At 41.4% G+C, this 17,856-nt stretch overlaps 1 protein-coding gene across 2 annotated transcripts in view; it reads right to left on the bottom strand.

The window, feature by feature from the left end:
* FHDC1 (FH2 domain containing 1) overlaps positions 1-17,627 on the bottom strand; it is a 39,955-nt gene extending 22,328 nt beyond the window's left edge. The window contains exons 1-2 of one of the 2 annotated variants that reach the window (XM_075287744.1): positions 17,500-17,627; positions 7,151-7,727 (exon numbers count right to left, since the gene is read on the bottom strand). In XM_075287744.1, coding sequence (XP_075143845.1) covers positions 7,151-7,627 — 477 coding nt within the window. In that variant the 5' untranslated portion in view covers positions 7,628-7,727; positions 17,500-17,627. Of the gene's footprint in view, positions 1-7,150; positions 7,728-15,552; positions 15,742-17,499 lie in introns of those variants that run through there. The other variant, XM_075287736.1, reaches the window with a different exon arrangement.
* Between the last annotated feature and the right edge of the window lie 229 nt (positions 17,628-17,856).

Below are 17,856 nucleotides of genomic sequence, written 5' to 3'. Positions count from 1 at the left end.
CCTCCCGTATTATCATCTTCCTGCCTAGTTCTGTCTATGTAGAGTCTCAGAAAACAGGTCTTTATCTGGGGCAGCAGGACAGAGCACAGGATGTACAATCTCCATAGAAAACCAACCCTGCAGAAATTTCATATCATTTGAGAATAACGTCAGATATAACCAAGTAGAATCGAGAATCATATAATCCGCTTTTTCCTGTCTTTAGCTCCCTACACATGGAATCACTGACTCTCTGACGCAGGACTATTAGGGTCCATTCACACAGAGTTTTTTTTGGTGAGGATTTTGGTGAGGTAAAAATCCGCTTCAGGAATTAGGATTTTTTTTTCCCTCCAGCACAGTGTATGGACCTTGAAAAAAAAAACCGCTAGCTGTTTTTCCACACAGTTTTTGCCTATACCTCATGGATTTTCTGCCTCCCATTGACAGCGTTGGTTTTTGCAGGCGAAATCCGCCTGAAGGAAGCTTTGTTTCCGCTAGCAGAAAAAAAAAAAAAAGCTAGCGGAACCCATAGGACTTTATGGGGAGGCGTTTTTTTCCACGTGGATTCTGACACTGATTCAGCGCCAAAATCCTCGTCAAAAAACTCTATATGAATGGACCCTAAGTGTCTTTTTGACAGAGGATTCTTGCAAGGAAATCCATGCAAACAAGTTGGCAACATACAGATTTAATACAGTGTTTGTCTTGGGTTGGCTTTGAACCTATGACCACAGGGCCCACAAATGGCAACTAGATATTATTTTACATTATTTTGTTACCTGGATCCATAACTCTCTGATGAAAAATTAAAATTGAAAAATGAATCCATGTTCCTTTGCATTTTAAAGGTTCAAGTAGAGCTCCTGTGTAGACTGCCAGACTACAAGAAAGGCATATCTATTCCTGACTTCATGTCTTCCCCACATGTTGATGCTCGGATTAGAGGTCAACTTATCTCACTACCGAAAACATATTAGGTAATGAGGACTCTCCCAAAACAAATTAAAATCTTCCACTAAACAATCCTTTCACTTGTACATCACAGAGCTGGCCCTCGGCATACAGTAGCAGCGCTTCTTGCTGGAATCACGTGGCATCTACGGATGCCAAGGATAACACAATAAACAGTACATAAATTCTTAAGAGAACATCCGTGTCTTGCACCCTGGTTCTGAAAACCAGCTGCTGGTTTGAGTAGGTACACACTGTACCGTTCATCTACCCATCATAAATAGGGTGACAGTCACTGCCCAGACTCCTTGCCAGCTCAAACACTGACCTTTTCTTGGAACAAAAGGCAAGAGACAATACTATGCTATTAAATTGTATTGCTATCTCTATTCATACAATGCTCCCGTGAATGTATAAACCCTAGATCATGGGTAGGCTATTTTCCAGCTATTGTGGAACTACAAGTCCAAGCTCCAATAGGAGTGTTGAAGGTTGCTGATCCCTGCCCTAGACCAACAGTATTGAACCCCGCAAACATGTCTGAACTAATAAAGTGAACAACAAAATGGTTCTTCACAAGTGAACAGTATGCTTTACCGAGAGAATGTAGCGACATTAACATACAAGTGCAGAACTACGAGGTAGTGGGTCAGGCTATTCTATACATACTGTACCGAGCCATAACATTGAAACCACTGACGGGTAAAGGGAATGACACGGTTAACAGTAGTATCTGTCAAGTGAACAGCCGGGTCTGAATTTAATGCGCAAGAAAAAAAAATGCTAGCAATGGGATCTAAGCAACTTTAAAAGGAACGGGTTAGTGGGGGCCAGCATGCAGCATTTAGCACCTACCAATAGGTAGATACTAAAGTGATGGACTAGCATCAGTTGTGGGCACTTAGGGTTCATTGATGCCTAAGGACTGCTAGTACATTGCTGAAAAAGTTAGCTGGCTATCATAGAAAAGTGCTGGATCAGAGAGGGTATTCATAGATTGCTACATACTGGTCACAATGCCCATACTGGTCACAGTGCCCATACTGACCCTTGCCCACTGTTGAAAGAACCTACAACCAGAATGGAAGTATCAGAACAGGACCATGGAGCAATGGAAGAACATGGCCTGGTCTAATGAATCAAATGTTCTTTAACATCATGTGAACAATTGAGCCCAAATGTGTCACTTAACAAGGGATGAAGACAGCACCAGTATGCTCTATGGGAAGCGGGAACATCGTGGGATGTCTGTGCCTGCTACTTGCTAACTTATGCTCAGCAATACTGCCAGTACCAATAAATCAGCACTAAAACTCTCAACCCGCGAATATCACAGAAATGTCATTTTCTAAAGTTCACCATAAAATTGATAAGTGTTAAACAGCTGACTATGGGTTACCCACATGGAAGACCTTAAAACAGGCCAAATAAGATAACGGACAGCTGCTACTCAATTACTAGTAGTTCATTACATTGTACTACTAACAAAAAAAAAAGTCTGGAATATACACTACACTATAACTGGCATGTTCTTATTTATACACCCACCTCCCTCCTCTGTCATGGTTTAATAAAAGGGATTGAGGAAAACATTCAGGGCACATACGTCAACAGGCGACTTTTAATGGGAGTCTGGTGACATTCCACTAATTTATAGCCGTCTCTTACTAAAGGAAAGGGCTGCAGCGTGGACAAAAACAAACAAAAGGATGTTACATGTATTGCTGGACACCCATGGAGGTCCGCACCCACTGCTATTTTAACATATTTCCACACACACACACACAAAAAAAGTTTACTGCACATTTATTACATGGTAATGACAAGGGCGAGTTATCGAGAGTGTGAAGGACTGAACTGGCTGTCGTTACCTTAGTGACACTGTGCAATGTGTATAGGGTCGCCACTGAAAACAGATTATGGGGATAATGTCACTCCTTAAGGAGAAACCACCTATTAGATGTGTGGAGACTTACGCTAGGTTCACACCTGCGTTCTTCTTTCCGTTCTGTGCTTTCCGTCTTCTGCATGCCAGAAGACGGAAAGCACAGACCGGGTCCGGCCGTGAGCGTTTTAGGCTCTCCGCCGCGAAACCGGATTTTTTTATCCGGACACAGAGTACTGCATGTCCGACTGTGTCCGGATTATAAAACCCGGTTTCGCGGCGGAGAGCGCAAAACGCTCACCGCCGCTCACGGCCGGACATCTCTCTCACCCATTCAAATGAATGGGTGAGAGACACTCCTGCAGGTTTCCGTCTCCTGCCTCTGTTTTAGGCAGGAAACGGAAACCTGCAGTACGGAGAGGGCGACGCAGATGTGAACGAGCCCTTACACAGCCATAGTCACTCCACTGTAAGGCATGACGGGAGGAATATGCAAATCTGTCTCCCAAGGTGTAAATAGGGAGACAATGCCTCTGTTATGCTGCCCTCTATAGGAAGCACCCTGAACATCATACTCGACTTTCCCAGAAGCCTTTACTGCATAATGTGGGATTTTTACCAAGTCAATTTCTCAGCTACGGACGGCTGTTTCGGTCTGGTTGGACCTCGTCAGCGTAGATAGAACGGACTTGGTAAAAGTGAAAGGCTGAGAGACCAGATTATGGGGATAATGTTACACATTAGGTGTGTGGAGACTTATACAGCCATATACTGTACAGCCATTGAAAACCACTTTTTAACCAATAAAATCTATCATGACCTGTGAGCGCCGTCCGTTGCTTCATTGAACATTTTTTTTTTTCTCCCGGTTGCCTTGATCGGTGTACATGAGACGTGCTGCTCCCTCCACCTGTTGATAAGCTCTATACGTGGTTGTGAGCGTTGATCACAACCACATCAGGTGAGGGGCCATCTGGTCTATTATTATTTTGATTTCTGATTACGGTATTTCCACCAAGTTCTTACGAATTTTCTACACTATAAGTGTGCTCGGTGTGTCTCTCTTTTTCTTAACATTTTGGTTATGGCCAATTCAAACCTTGAATATTCCAAAAATGCAATAAACCCAACAAGACAAACCGTTTTCCCTGGAATTCCCCCCAAAAATAGACAAGATTATTGTTTGAGCTGACATAACCAATGGAGAAAACCAACAAAAACTAAAAATCTGAGAGAGGGATGACATCAATAAACACAAAGCAGCTCTACAGAAAAGACATTACACAATAGAACACTGCAATGTTTCTTTAAAGAAAGAAAAAAACTTCCAACAAACTGAACAACAATGGAAACCAGAACATGGGCATTGACTATCCATTATCCTCCTACTTCCACAACCCTCTGGCCAACAACCCAACCAGGCATTTCCCCAGCATAGGCAGTCTTATAGAAAGTGTAGAGTTACATGGTGGTCATGCTGATGAATAATTCACCTTGTAATACAAGGACACTTCTAGTCAGAAAAATGTGATCCACGCAAACAGAATGGCTGTCCATTCCAGCTCCTGGAGGCCACCTCCCTGATGTCTATATGACCCAGCAGGCATATGGGATGGGCTTACGTTTATGAGACAACCCTTCAAAAGAAAGAGTGTCACCAGAAACCACAATGTGTTTTTCCTTTATGAATTGGTGCCTCCATAGTTGAGATATTGCAGTTTTTGTCAATATGCAAATAGCTGTTTGGAATAAAGAGTGTGTTCAATGAAGTAAACGATAAACCCCTCACTGCTACAAAGAGTTAATTTACATATTGACAAAAATGGCTATATCTTGGCAACTGAGGCACCAAAAGAGAACATGGTTAGATTCGGGTGCCCCTAACCTATCTAGGCTGGATTCTGGTGATACACAGATGATACATAGGTCAATGTGTCATTTCTATATTGCAAATGCATTACAAGAAAAACTGCTAGGTAGACCGCTGACATAGCAGAGATGGGAAGACACAGATAAAATCACCATTTTGCTTACTTATATAGCGCCAACATATTCCGCAGCACTTTACAGACAATGAGTTAATAGTATTTTCCAAGTTATTCAAAAATGTATTGCGATAAAGGAATTGTGATAAAATAGAAAAGAAACTACTCACCCATTCAATCCCCCACCATCATCCCTGGTGTTTTTTTTATTTGTATTTTGCAGCAGCAATGAATTGCCTCGATACTGAAATCACTACTGCAAGCAGTCATTGGCCTCAGGGGTATAAAGCATGAGACTGATGAGGCCTGTGGGACACACAAGCTCATCATCACTGCAAGCAAGTAAACAAAGCCCAGCGGGGAGGCCGTGCCGGTGTGGCGTTCATTTATTATTTCATCACAATTCCTTGTAGTGGGTGAATTTTTCAGTAAGTCATAAGACCTCTTTAACCACACAGGGGATAGGGTAGGAAATCAACTGAATAAAGGTGTACATCTGTACCAAGAAACACACTTCAGGTTACACATGACGAGAACTTGCTATGTACCAATGCTAAACATGACATCTCTAGAATATTAAGAGCTTAACACAACATCCTTCTGTGGCTACAAAATCATTTGCTAGTATAACAGGCTACTCTGGGAAATGCAAAGAGAAGCATGACTCACCCCATAACAGCAGCAGCAGCCAGAATAAATTGTTCTTACACCCTGTGCGCTTTCCTACATGTGCAACGCCTGTTATTGTCTCCACCTTCAAACACGCTCACACCTAAGACCACAGTGCACCAAAATAGCCATAAGCAAATTACAGCTCATGTGTCTTAGGGTGCACGAGGCTCTTTATAGCCTTCCCAATTGTACTGGCGGTCCAGTCATTTGTTGTATTAACATGGCACTGTCCTTGTAGACGACAACCTCATAGACCCACCGTGAATACAAGTACTTCAGAAAAAGGTCATCTAAGTCCATCAATTTCAACCATGGTATCCTTCCGGCTGATGTAGGGCCTAGGCTCTGGGTTCACAGCCCTTTTAAATGATGACCTGGTGAAAGCAGACACTTCCTGCTCAGTTACTTATGTCCATGGGGTTTTAACACTGGCCTTAGCGAAAATTGTAAAAATTAATCAACATAATGGACTCCCTGATTTACCACCACAACGAGTGATGATCTTTACAGATGACAACAGTCTATGTAAGGGGGCAGGTAACTTGCACACCTGTGTTTTGCTTTCATCATATCCGAGGGCAATGCCACTAACCAAATTTGCTTGCACAGACTCACACTAGCAATTAATGCAGAAGGTGTCTAATTGGGATCCAAGTGCTTACTGACTACTTGGGTAACATCGCAAATTGACAATGTTATATCACAGCTGCAAAATATTCAGTATCTTCAGTGAAAAAATAAATGCGACAAAAATATGTTTATTTTTAAGTTTTATTCTTTTTTAGTAATACGACAAATAACACAACTAGAGTGTCGCATACTATTTTGAGTTTTAACTTTCACTCGTGTGTCAAATTGTAATACTGTATAATATCAATGTTAGAGAGAATAATCATCCTCACAAGTATATATCCACTTTTTTGATAAATAAGAAAAAATAAATAAAAAATGTGTGTATATATATATATATATATATATATATATATATATATATCAATCACACACACTCTGACCCATTCAATTCCCTTCTATTTAGTATCTTGTTCAAGTGACTGCTTGCAGGCAGTGACTGGCCTCAGCCTTGACACTTGGCCCTTGGTCACCGAGGCATATGATTGACTGTAGCAGTCACATGAATGAAGTATGTGACATAATCGCTGTAGAACTGGTGGGGACCACTGGGCCTTCAGGAGATTGAACAAGCGAGTATTGATTATTTTTCTAATTTTATTTCATTTGCCACCTTGCCAAAATAATTTTTCCTACTGTGCGAGTCCGCCACGTACTTTAGCTGATTTGGCTGCCTCTAGGCACCAAACTGCTTCCACTCCCCGCCCACTGCTGTGGTTTCTGGTACCAGGAGGCAGCCAGATCAGCTGGTCTATGTGGATCCAGGTGTTGTACTCCCACAGATCAGATACAGAGAACCTATTCTGTGGATAGGTCATATTGTTTTAAAAATTCATTTGGGGCTTTAGAATCCCTTTATGGACCTGGAGTTTACAAAGCACCTTAGCATGCATTCAAGGGAACCTTTAAAAGAAAAAACATATTTCTCTGTCATGTCATATGTTCGCTGTCGCTCCATTCCATATCAATGACAGGCCTGGTGAACTACATTAATAAGCTACAGAAACAATTAGTAAAAACTTATGTGGCATTATCAAAAAGTTACCTCATCCTTTGGCTCACGGAAGGATGACCTAGAACTCCCATTTCTTTTGAACACTCCTGGATTTACATCCTCTTGGTGCCCAAACAATTCCTCAATTGTCTTTGTGTCAATTTGGTACTGATACTGTCTAGCAGCTATAGTCCAGATGTTGGTTTTACCCTTGACTTGCTCCTCAGGGATTGTTTTCCAGAAAAAGCTCCTCATTTTCTTTTTCCTATTATTACTGCCATGTCCATAAATACCATTTTGTAGAAGTGGAGGTGGTGGTGGAGCTCCAGGAGGAGGAGGCGGCGGTGGTCCTGACTGAGAGCCATGGTTCTGAAAGGGAAGTGGTGGATGAGGCGGAGGAGGTGGTGGCGGAGGTGGTGGTGCTGGTGGGGCTGTTATTCGGTCATCAAGCATTAAGTCACTGATGACCACACTGCAGTCACCATTCTCTTTATCATTGACCAGGGATACACAGTTCATAACATGCATCTTGAAGCAGACTTGTCATCAAATGGGACATCACTAATGGTGGACCACGGAGCAGTTAAAATCGTCATCCACCATCACGTACATATCAGGTATTCGAGACCTGAAAGGGACCAAAAGTAGAATTATTTTCAGTTAAAAAAAAAACAAAAAAAAAAAACAGTTATTAGTTACAGTATTCAATGCAGATATTATACACAGTTTACATGTCAAGGTGAATGATACTGAAGACCAGTAGTTTCCAGGTGAAGATACGACCCCGGCAGGCCAGCAAGTTATAAAATCCAAAAGCTGTAAAGAGCATAATGGGAGTTGTAGGTTTGCAATATATGTAGGGCTATAATTTACAGATTGTTGCTGTAGTTTCTCATAAACATTCACAGAGGTTACAAATCTTTCATTGACAAGTGTAAATTTTCATCATCGCTGGGAAGGAGATACAAGACTTCCACCTTACTGGTAACCATTACCTGCAGTAACCTCGGAGCTGCCTAGTGCTGCTCATGTTTCCCCATTCACTAACATGTTGACTTTCCAGCAGGATAAAGGATATTGGGTACAAAGGCTGCAGTGACGTAAAATTACTCGCCCAGCTATCGTTTTTCCACAATTTAGAGCATCTCTTTGCTCTGTGGGTTATTTATAGACAAACACCTATACATCCTGGAAACGTACCTGCTGTAGTGTTCCCCAGAGCAATGGACAGCGTAAACAATAGTATAGCTCCAAGGAATCACTCACTGGTGTGTAGACATTTCTAGGCTTCTATTCTATGTCGGCTTTGTCTTACAGTACATTGCAATACCTATATATGCTCTTTTCCTAGAAGAGCTAACAAGTCAGGACAGTAGGGCATAGTGCAGCGTAGAATTTACAGTAGGTTTACATAATCCAGAGAAAATGATGAAGGAATTTAACTATCATGTCCAGACAATCTGTATGCCCAATAAAACATGGTCACGATCCAACTACGCCACTATTTCAATATTTATTCTGTTAATTTTTTTGAAGACTACATGATTTAGAAACAAGCCCTTTGAAAAAATTAATTAAAAAGAACCACAAAAAAAAGCACAGAAAAAAATAACACCACAGCTAAGGCTCTAGTCATACTATTGACAAAAATGTAGATTCAAGTAACCCTAACCTATCTGTGGGGCTGGGGTGATATGTTGGGTTGTAGTGACAGATTCCCTTTACCCCAACCAATACATGATAGTGCTCTGAACATATACTTGGTTACTCATAATTCAGCTGTTCACACAAGCATATACGATGATTTGTGGTTATGTGTCAGTCGTCCCTTCATCTATAATGGCTTAACGATGACAACTTAGTATTATAGATGGAAGATTTTTATTGTAAGTAAATACCCACAAATCTAGAAACATCTGGTGATGCACTTTCATCCAGGCTTGTAAATACAATCGTGTAAGTCTTTGTCATGCATTCTTTGTAAAACTTCCTGCCCCCTCTTTCCTACAACTCCATGTGTGGTCATACCTCCTGACCCATCTCATTTCATACCAAATCAAAGTCGATAATGTAACTAGGCTCTCCAGAGGTATTGGTTACATATGAAAGAAAAATATCTGCCCACATAAAACTAAGACTAGGATCACATCAACATTGGAGTGTTTGTTGGAGACTCTGTTGCAGAGATTGCTGATAATTGATGAGTGAGGGAAGGAATACAAAAATAAAACAAACAAAAAAAACGACTAGGACTTTTTTTTCTCTGCTAATTTTAGTTACAAAATGTTGGACACCCATAGTCAATGAGGTCCACCGACAAACCACCAATATGTATGACTAGTTTAGGCAGAGGCCGCATGTTGCAAAAAAGCTGCGTATCTTGTTGAGGATTTTGCTGTGCTTTTTGAGCCAAATTCAGAAGTGGATTTAGCAGAATGGAGAAGTATAAGCTCCTTCTGTATATTTCCATTTGGCTCAAAAATGCACACAGCAAAACCTGCAGCTTTGCCACAATGAGTGATCTAAGCCTTAAAAAGGAACTTATCAGCATTCCCTCCCAGGTTTTCAGATCTACCAGAAGTTATAGCTCCAGGCCATCTTCTCTGAGATGACCACCTCCCTAAAGGACTACTTTTGAATGCATTTTGAGTGGTTTTGTTGTTTCACTGTACGTCACCTTCTTACTAATGCTCCATGACTACAGGCCGCAACTGTGAACAGTCACCTACACATCTAGTGTGGTTCTATTCACAAAAATGGTAATATCTTGGCAAAGGAGGTAACAATTCAAAAAGGGGAAAACTGTTTGATTCAAGTGACTCTATCCTATGTAAAGGGTTTGTGCAGGCTTAAAAGAACATGACAAAGAGTGCCACACCTGTCCATGTGTCGTATGTGATATTCATTGCAGAGAATGGGGCTGAACTGCAATGGCACATACAACCTGTGGAGTGGTTCGGTGCTGATTCTGGAAGAAAGCAGACATGTTTTTATACTTCTTGACAAACTTACTTTCAAGCCTACTGTCCATATTTAATGGATATACTACTTCTCAATGACTAAACCATTTACTTGCTGAACAAGCTCCTTTGAGAATATGTTCTGCATTTAGACATCCAAAACAAGCACACAATAACTAATGTGAATAAAAGCCTATATGTAATTTCAAGGCTACTAAAGATTTGCATTAATAATAATAATATTTAATTTAGGTCACCTAGATCCACAGCCTTAAAGAAACTTTATGAACAATATTAAATGTCCTTGCATTCAGGTTATATGGAGCTAGCACTGTAATCATAGGTTTCATCATAATAATGGGTTTAACAATGACAACAACCCTTCTTCACCAACACCTGTGCGGCGAGCAGATATAGTTCAAACTTGTATATTTCAACATTTTAGACTGAAATAGTAGGCTATATTTATGACTGACAAGCAGTTATTAGCAAAAATATAATAGTGTCCTGCTGGTGACCCGAACAAAACACCAGAGTGGTCTTCAGTTAGCCTGGACTGGAGTTGGACTGGCCAAGAAAAACACCAGTGTATTTTCTCCCTAAACCACCTTTGGTGCTATTTGGTTTAAATAAAACGAATATATATATATATATATATATATATATATATATATATATATATATATATGAAGAAATGTTTGTCCCAGCCATGCCCCTTCTCTAATCTTGTGTCTGATTGTAAGACAACTGGCTGACACAGAAGTCTCCTTACTCTGGTCTGGCTGCAGGAGGACAACAGATTCCTAAAGGGGTTGCCTTGTAATGGATACATCAACTATCAATAGAACAGGGGATAAGTGACCAATTTCTGGGGACCCAACTGCCGGGTCCCCCAGCGATCAGGAGGATAGCCACCAAAAGTCCACTAAAGCCTCTTTGTGCATGGAGTGCCAGTGACTCTCCATTTACATGTAGGAGGCTGTGGGTGCTGTTGGAAATTACAGTCCTGGAGTCCCACAGCAGTGAATGGAGCATTGGTCACACAAGAACACTGACACTCCATTTACAAGGAGACTTTTGGAGGACTTTTGGTTCCCCCATGCTCCTGAACACTGGAGGGCACAGTTTTTGACACCCAGTGTTCGGACACGTATTCCCAGTTCCGTGGATGCTAAAAGCTGCTAGTGGACAAAGGAGCACATGCAGCACCGATCCTATTCAAGTAATAGGTGAAAATTCCCCAGGACCAACACTATGCAGTGGACAGGGCTACAGTGCTGCTCCCTTTGCTTCAGTAGGAGTGCTGCTGCACATGCTCCACTAGTAGCTTCTCGCACCCAGAACCAGACAGATCCAGTCCTACACTTTGGAAAGGTTATGGAAAACCCCTTTAAACTTTTATTTTTAGGTTCTTTAAATTAGTTACATACCAAAGACACCAACTCCAGATTCATAATAAAATTATTTACATTATACAATCATCAATATTTTATAATTACAAATTCAATTAATAGCTTTGTTCTTGAACAAAAGGAGCTTTATTGCTTCTGTCAGCCATTTAGGAATGAATCAAAGTTAGAGTTACCTTTTAGTAACCATATTTGACTACTAAAAAACGGGTTAAGAGTGCAGCTATGGATATGCACTTTCAATGTAAATACACATACAGGCACTTTATAATGGATTTAATGACGTCTACCCAACCAATGTCAAACATTAAGACAATACAGACCTAGAGGGCAATGCTTAACCAGCCCACTCACTGGCACTTCAGGATGTAGCTGTGATTGCAAGATGAAGAAAAGTGACCGGACAGGTATAGAAAACCCTCTCATCCAGAACTGCCAAATCAATTAGGACATCCTGCCTTTAGATAAGGAACAAGTGCAGATTCAGGGAGTGGACATGGAACAAACAATGGAAAAACTCATCAAGAAGTCACTTGAAATACAAATGCTAAGTCTTTAAAGCCTTTCTGTGCTTACATGGCTAGGGAACTTGTGAAGAGAACAATGCCACAATCACCTTAATAATGGAAATTAAACAAATCCATAGGAAAAGCAGACAGACGCTAATAAAATAAAGTCACATGTTGTGGCCCGAGGGGCTCCTTAGGTTTTGTTTTGATATTTCAGCACATTTTATAATCTGCCTGCTCTTTCAGTTGTGACACCTCGGTATTAATTTAGCGTGGGTTACATAAGAGTACCTCAACTTGGAACACCAAGCCATGTAACCGCAGCATGCCAGAGCTAGTACGCCTTCTGGGCACCTTCACCTTGTCTTTCGTACATCATGTAAAACATGCTCCACAGTAAATCACGGGTCATACAAACACCTAGCTAAATCAAGAACACATTTTATCTAAACTGGAATTTTTTTTTTTCAAGAATCTAACTACAAATTAATCACTACCGATGGTTTAATGAAACTCTACTGATACCAACTATATCTAAATGCATCTAAGGCTCTGTACATATGCCATTGTATCCTCAAATCGAGGTGTATCATCCATAGGGTTCCACTGTAAAAATCATATACTGCACAGTATATATTGTTATACAGTGGCTCAACGGGAGCCATAAGGATACTTTTTTTTGGGCCTCCACTGGGACAACTGAGTTATAAAATCTGAATTCATATAACATGAGCATTTTCCAATGTATATATGAAATATAGGTCTAAGACATACAATGTGCACTGAGCCAAACAGAGGCCAGGAAGTTTGGTCACACGCCATGAAATTAGCTAGGCCTATCAATGGAGTGCTTTTTTAATAGAGAGACCTAAAGCACGCCAAAATCCCCACGCTTACATTTTTTGCTGTTTGCCTAAGCGTTTCTACTCTGTGTAAATATCTGTTGTTTCCTTGTGTCATAATATATATGGCGATTGCAATGTAACAACTCCTGTTTATTAAGAAACAGCTGGCTAAATGCTTGCCTGCTAAAGGCAACTTATTAAGTGTACTATGGCACTGGTAAATAAAAGAAAATAAAAATTCTGCATAGTGTTTGGCACTAAGACTCGCATACAAAATGGTCTTATGGGCTCCTAGAAGTAAAACCAGCACAAAGAACCTCTCACCACAGCCACCAACTCTTTACCTCTCGCTTCCTGGAGAGCCAAACTAAAACAGCCCAATATTTTGCATACAGAGTATATACATTGCAGTATATGTTCTTTCTTTTAAACTATCCTCTTCATCATCTTGCAAGCAAGAAGTGTTACAAAATTCTGCAAAAACCTCATCCATTAGCAACCTCATGTAACACATTAATAGACTAGCCTATTCACTCTTGGGCAAATAAACATGTGAAATACGAAACATGCCATTTCTCCAGGGCACTCTGCTGATACACTCAAGGGGTTTTTGGCATACATTTGGTCAGTATCTTTAGTACAGACTGCAGATTTCCAAAAGATAAACGCAATTATTTTATGGCTGACCTAAGCAGTTCCAAAGGCATATCGCTGCACAGTCCGGGCATACAATCGGCGGGGCTAGTCTTCAAGTGGTCTCACTGAACATAAACAGTGGCCGTGGTCCGAATTTAGCTTAGGCTGGGTTCACACAGGGATGTTTGGACCAGATTTTGACACAGAATTCATCTCAGAATCCGGTCCAAAAAATGCCTCCCTTTCACTTTAATGGGAGCTGTTCTCTTCTTTTTTCCGATAGCAGTTTTGCGCCGCTCGCGGGAAAAAGAAGCACCCTGCCCTTTTTTTCCGCGGATTCCGCGGTGGACACTGCTGGAGCGTCTGCGGAGTGACACCTTCCTCCTGACTAGGCCCATTTATTTGGGCCTAATCCAGAGCGGAATGCCGCAACTGGATGCCGGTACACTGCACTGGCATCTAGACACGACTAGCCGTTTTTTGAACCAGATTCTGAGGTGGCCTCCGCGTCAAAACCCAGTCCTAAGTTGCGAAAACGCAACTTTTTTTTTTGTTGCTGATTTTGTTGCGTTTTTTGAGTTAAAGCCAAGAATGGTTACAAAAGGAATGGGAAATATATAAGGAATCTTCTCATGCTTCTACCTTTTGCTCAATCCACTCCTGACTTCGGCTATAACACCTTTCAACAGTTACACACCCCTCTCCCCAAGCAATGACAGGTGACTGAGGGGGAAAGAAAGATCCAATGAGTCAATGAACCAATAATTTGAAAAGGAGCTCCAAAAATTAAAATAAATCAATTGCTTTGATCCAATTCACTTGACAATGATATATTTGTAATGCGTTTTTCTCACAAAGGAATCTAAAGCAGAGCACACTAGGGAGTAAGTGGCTACCATAGAGGCACTCATCCCCAATACACACAAGGGTCAGTTGTTTTACAGGAAACCAATTTATCTAACAGTATGTCTTTGGCATCGGAAAACATACAAACTCTACGCAGATGTTGCCCTTGATCAGATTCAAAGGCAGAACCCAAACACCACAAGACAATAATGCTAACCACTGAGCCGCTGTGCCACTTAAATGGGGAAATCCAGTCTGGAAAATCACATTTGTACATTTCACAGGTTTCCTGGCCCAAACCAAGTCAGGAGAAAGACTCATTGCACTATAGTTATCTATGAGGCTAGGAGATTCATGTTCCAGAAGCAACACTATTAAGATGAATGGCATGATTTCCAATTGAAAAAAATTTCAAAATAGGTCTGCCACATGTGAATATACCCTTTTGCATTTGCTTTGCAGTGATATTGCGTGCACAGGAACCCTAACTACCAGAGTAAAGATGTGCGATAAAGACTGTAAACACAGCAGATGGGTGGCTTTCCAAACATCACCACAACATGTAAAACAGTCTTATGATAGATAAGTATGCTGTCAGGTTGTGCGTGTGAAAGGCTTTACCTGAGAGCAAACAATTATATCCAATATGAAAATAACACATACATGATATAAAATCCCATTCCAGATGAACGCACTGATACCACCATGTGTCTGCTCGATATCTGGAGCTCAGTATAAACACTGCATTCCTATCGCAAGACTTTCTCTTTACCTGCATGACACCATACTTTCTAACTTTCACCTGTTAATATTTTGTCACAGGCATTACAGTACTTCTGACTGACGAAAACTTCAACAAAGCAAAAGATTTTTTCCTCTAATGATCTATGTGCTGAATACTTGTCACGGTGACTATAAATTGGGAATATATGAGTAAATGAAGTATGAACGGTCATAAAAATACAGATCAACACATAATTTGTACCTTTCACCCTATAGTCAATCACTTATAACTAGGGAAGTCACAAATATTATTGGAAATGACAGATTTGTCTGCAGACACCAATCATATAAGTCCTACAAACCAATGAAAGCACAATAAACAATATTAACACCACAAAGGTAACTCATTTCAGAAACCCTGCCATGCAAGACTACAGTCTGGGCGCAGAAGATCTATGATGCCTGAGCTCCATTACAAGAAAAGCCTGTAACTAGTACGAGCAACCAGACAAGGGAAATCCTTACCTTACTCCTGAGTTATATGGGCCACAAGAAAGTATCTCCTTGCTTCATCCCAAGACATGTCAGACAATCCAGTGGTTACCCAATTATTTTGTCCCAAACTACTGAAATGGAAGAGTCACCTATGGACAGACACAGGCTACACAACAGGTTGCTCGACAGCTTCCCTGGGAAAACCAATTAGTAATGCTTGTGATCGTGCTGGGATGAGATCAGCCTCCTCCTCCCCCCACCCAGAAGACTCTCCACTATCCCCTCCCTTTACTTTACAATGCAAACCTTATTTGATGTCACTAGCCAGCTCTCCCATTGAATGATCCTGGGTGGCAGTTAGTATCCAGCGTCCCTCCCCCTCCAATGCTACTCAGTCTCTAAGGCTGGGAGTTATAAGGGGAGTTTATAGCTCATACTTTGAATCAATGGGGAATAAAGACTTGCAACCATGGCTTCAGGACTCCAAAGCTCCAGCATGCAAAGGGTATCAATCACTGACCACAGAGAGCGTGAACCCCAGGGACAATACCACACACACTAACATGTTGGACACAGTCTCTGCATCTAAAGGTTTGCACAGAATGCTGGCTGTACACCAGATTGATTTTCACATATATGGAATGACAATATTGTATCTAATGGAATAAGCTGATAGAGGATTTAATGATATGATTATCTTTGTTGCAACTATACCAAAATAGACAGCTCCACTGTAGAGGGTGTAACTTTTGGCAGATTTGTTGATTTTTTTTTAATTGTACATATTTAACATTGGATCTCAATATCACGCTACTACATCTCACTTAAGGATTGTAATGGGGGTCACATTGGGACCTACATGGTACCACAACTGTGACCTGATCATCACCAGAAGTCAAACCCTTCTGGATTTCTGTGGGACTGCATCTTTAGTTGCAATTTTAATGATGTATGGCCAATTGTTGCCATGTAGCCCTAAGCTGTAATTGAAACCGTTCAACACAATATAAGACTCGTGTGCATGAAGCCTTCCTAGTATCATTAAAAAAAAAAGTCTTTATTCATCAGTAAAGAGTAGTAAGGCTCCCTAACTAGTGCCATATACGTAACATCACCACTTTACCATAAAATCACTCACATGTATGACCTGCCTAATAAATGTGATACTGTGAAAGGCATTATATACTGCGAGATAAAGCTGGACCACGCTTCATGAACTCCTGTGTGCAAGGGAGGGAGGGAAGAGGTGTAATTCAGGAAAACAGTAAATCAATAAGTCATTATACACCGCTACACTGGACACTACATACCAGCACTGCTACATAGAAGCAGAAAGAGAGCAGATTGCCCTTAAATATGTAATATCCAGACATCAGCCTGCACTCATCTCATATTAATATTTCATTCCAGCCAGAAGTGCTAGAGAGGTGCAGAGTGCAGGCTGTGGCTGACAGATCTACAGATGTAGCAGAGCTGAAATAGCTCTTATGATGTATTGGCTCAGATACAGGGAATGGGGGGAGTCCAGACCCCCAATCTTACTGGAGAGGTAGAGTACATGCATGGTCACTCTCCTTAGGATATATTCACACAGGCAGTATTTAGGCCATTTGTCATTTACTCTCATTTTCCAATCCTGACTTCATAAAATGCATCAAACCTCAAACAGTACTTGTAAGTGTGAACTCACCCTAAGGGGGATATAGAAAGCGCTTATTAGGATGTTTAGGAAGGGGATGTAGAAAGTGCTCACTAGAATATTTCGGTATATTTGGTGGCACACCAATATATAATGTGATAGATTATATTTGCAGTTACCTATCATCTTAAGTAAAACCCACTACGAGTTTTGCAAATGACAATCCCAGCTCTGCTACATCTGTACATGGAGAGTCAGTGGATGAGATCACCTGTAGGTGCACCTGGCCACATCCCGGGCAGCATAGTAATGTGACTCCATAAAAGTAGAGCTCTTACCTGTCAGTCCTGGCAGTGCCCGGTAACATGTACCCTCTCTACAGCCGGAAGGCAGGCTATGTAATAATCCAGCAGGGTGCAGTGTATCCGCTAGAGCCCAAGCCTCCGTCTCCTGGCAGCGGTTGCTGTAGTTCTGCCGGCATCCACCCAGCTCTGTACTACCCTAGCGCTGGTACAGGACTCCGGAGGAGCGCACATGCGCAATAGGCCGCTCTGAGGGCTGGGCCGCAGCAGGTAGAGAGCTCGCAGGTTTACCCCGCCCCTCTCCCGGGACTGGCGAGGCTGAGCGGTGACATTGCCTCAGGTGTCCAGTCACAGGACTGCTCTAGTGTTACTCTTATCAAACAGGAGAGGAGG

The sequence above is a fragment of the Leptodactylus fuscus genome, chromosome 1 (genome assembly GCF_031893055.1).
Source record: "Leptodactylus fuscus isolate aLepFus1 chromosome 1, aLepFus1.hap2, whole genome shotgun sequence".
NCBI lineage: Eukaryota > Metazoa > Chordata > Amphibia > Anura > Leptodactylidae > Leptodactylus > Leptodactylus fuscus.
The sequence above is the reverse complement of the archived record's forward strand: the minus strand, read 5'-3'. Positions and strand labels throughout refer to the sequence as shown.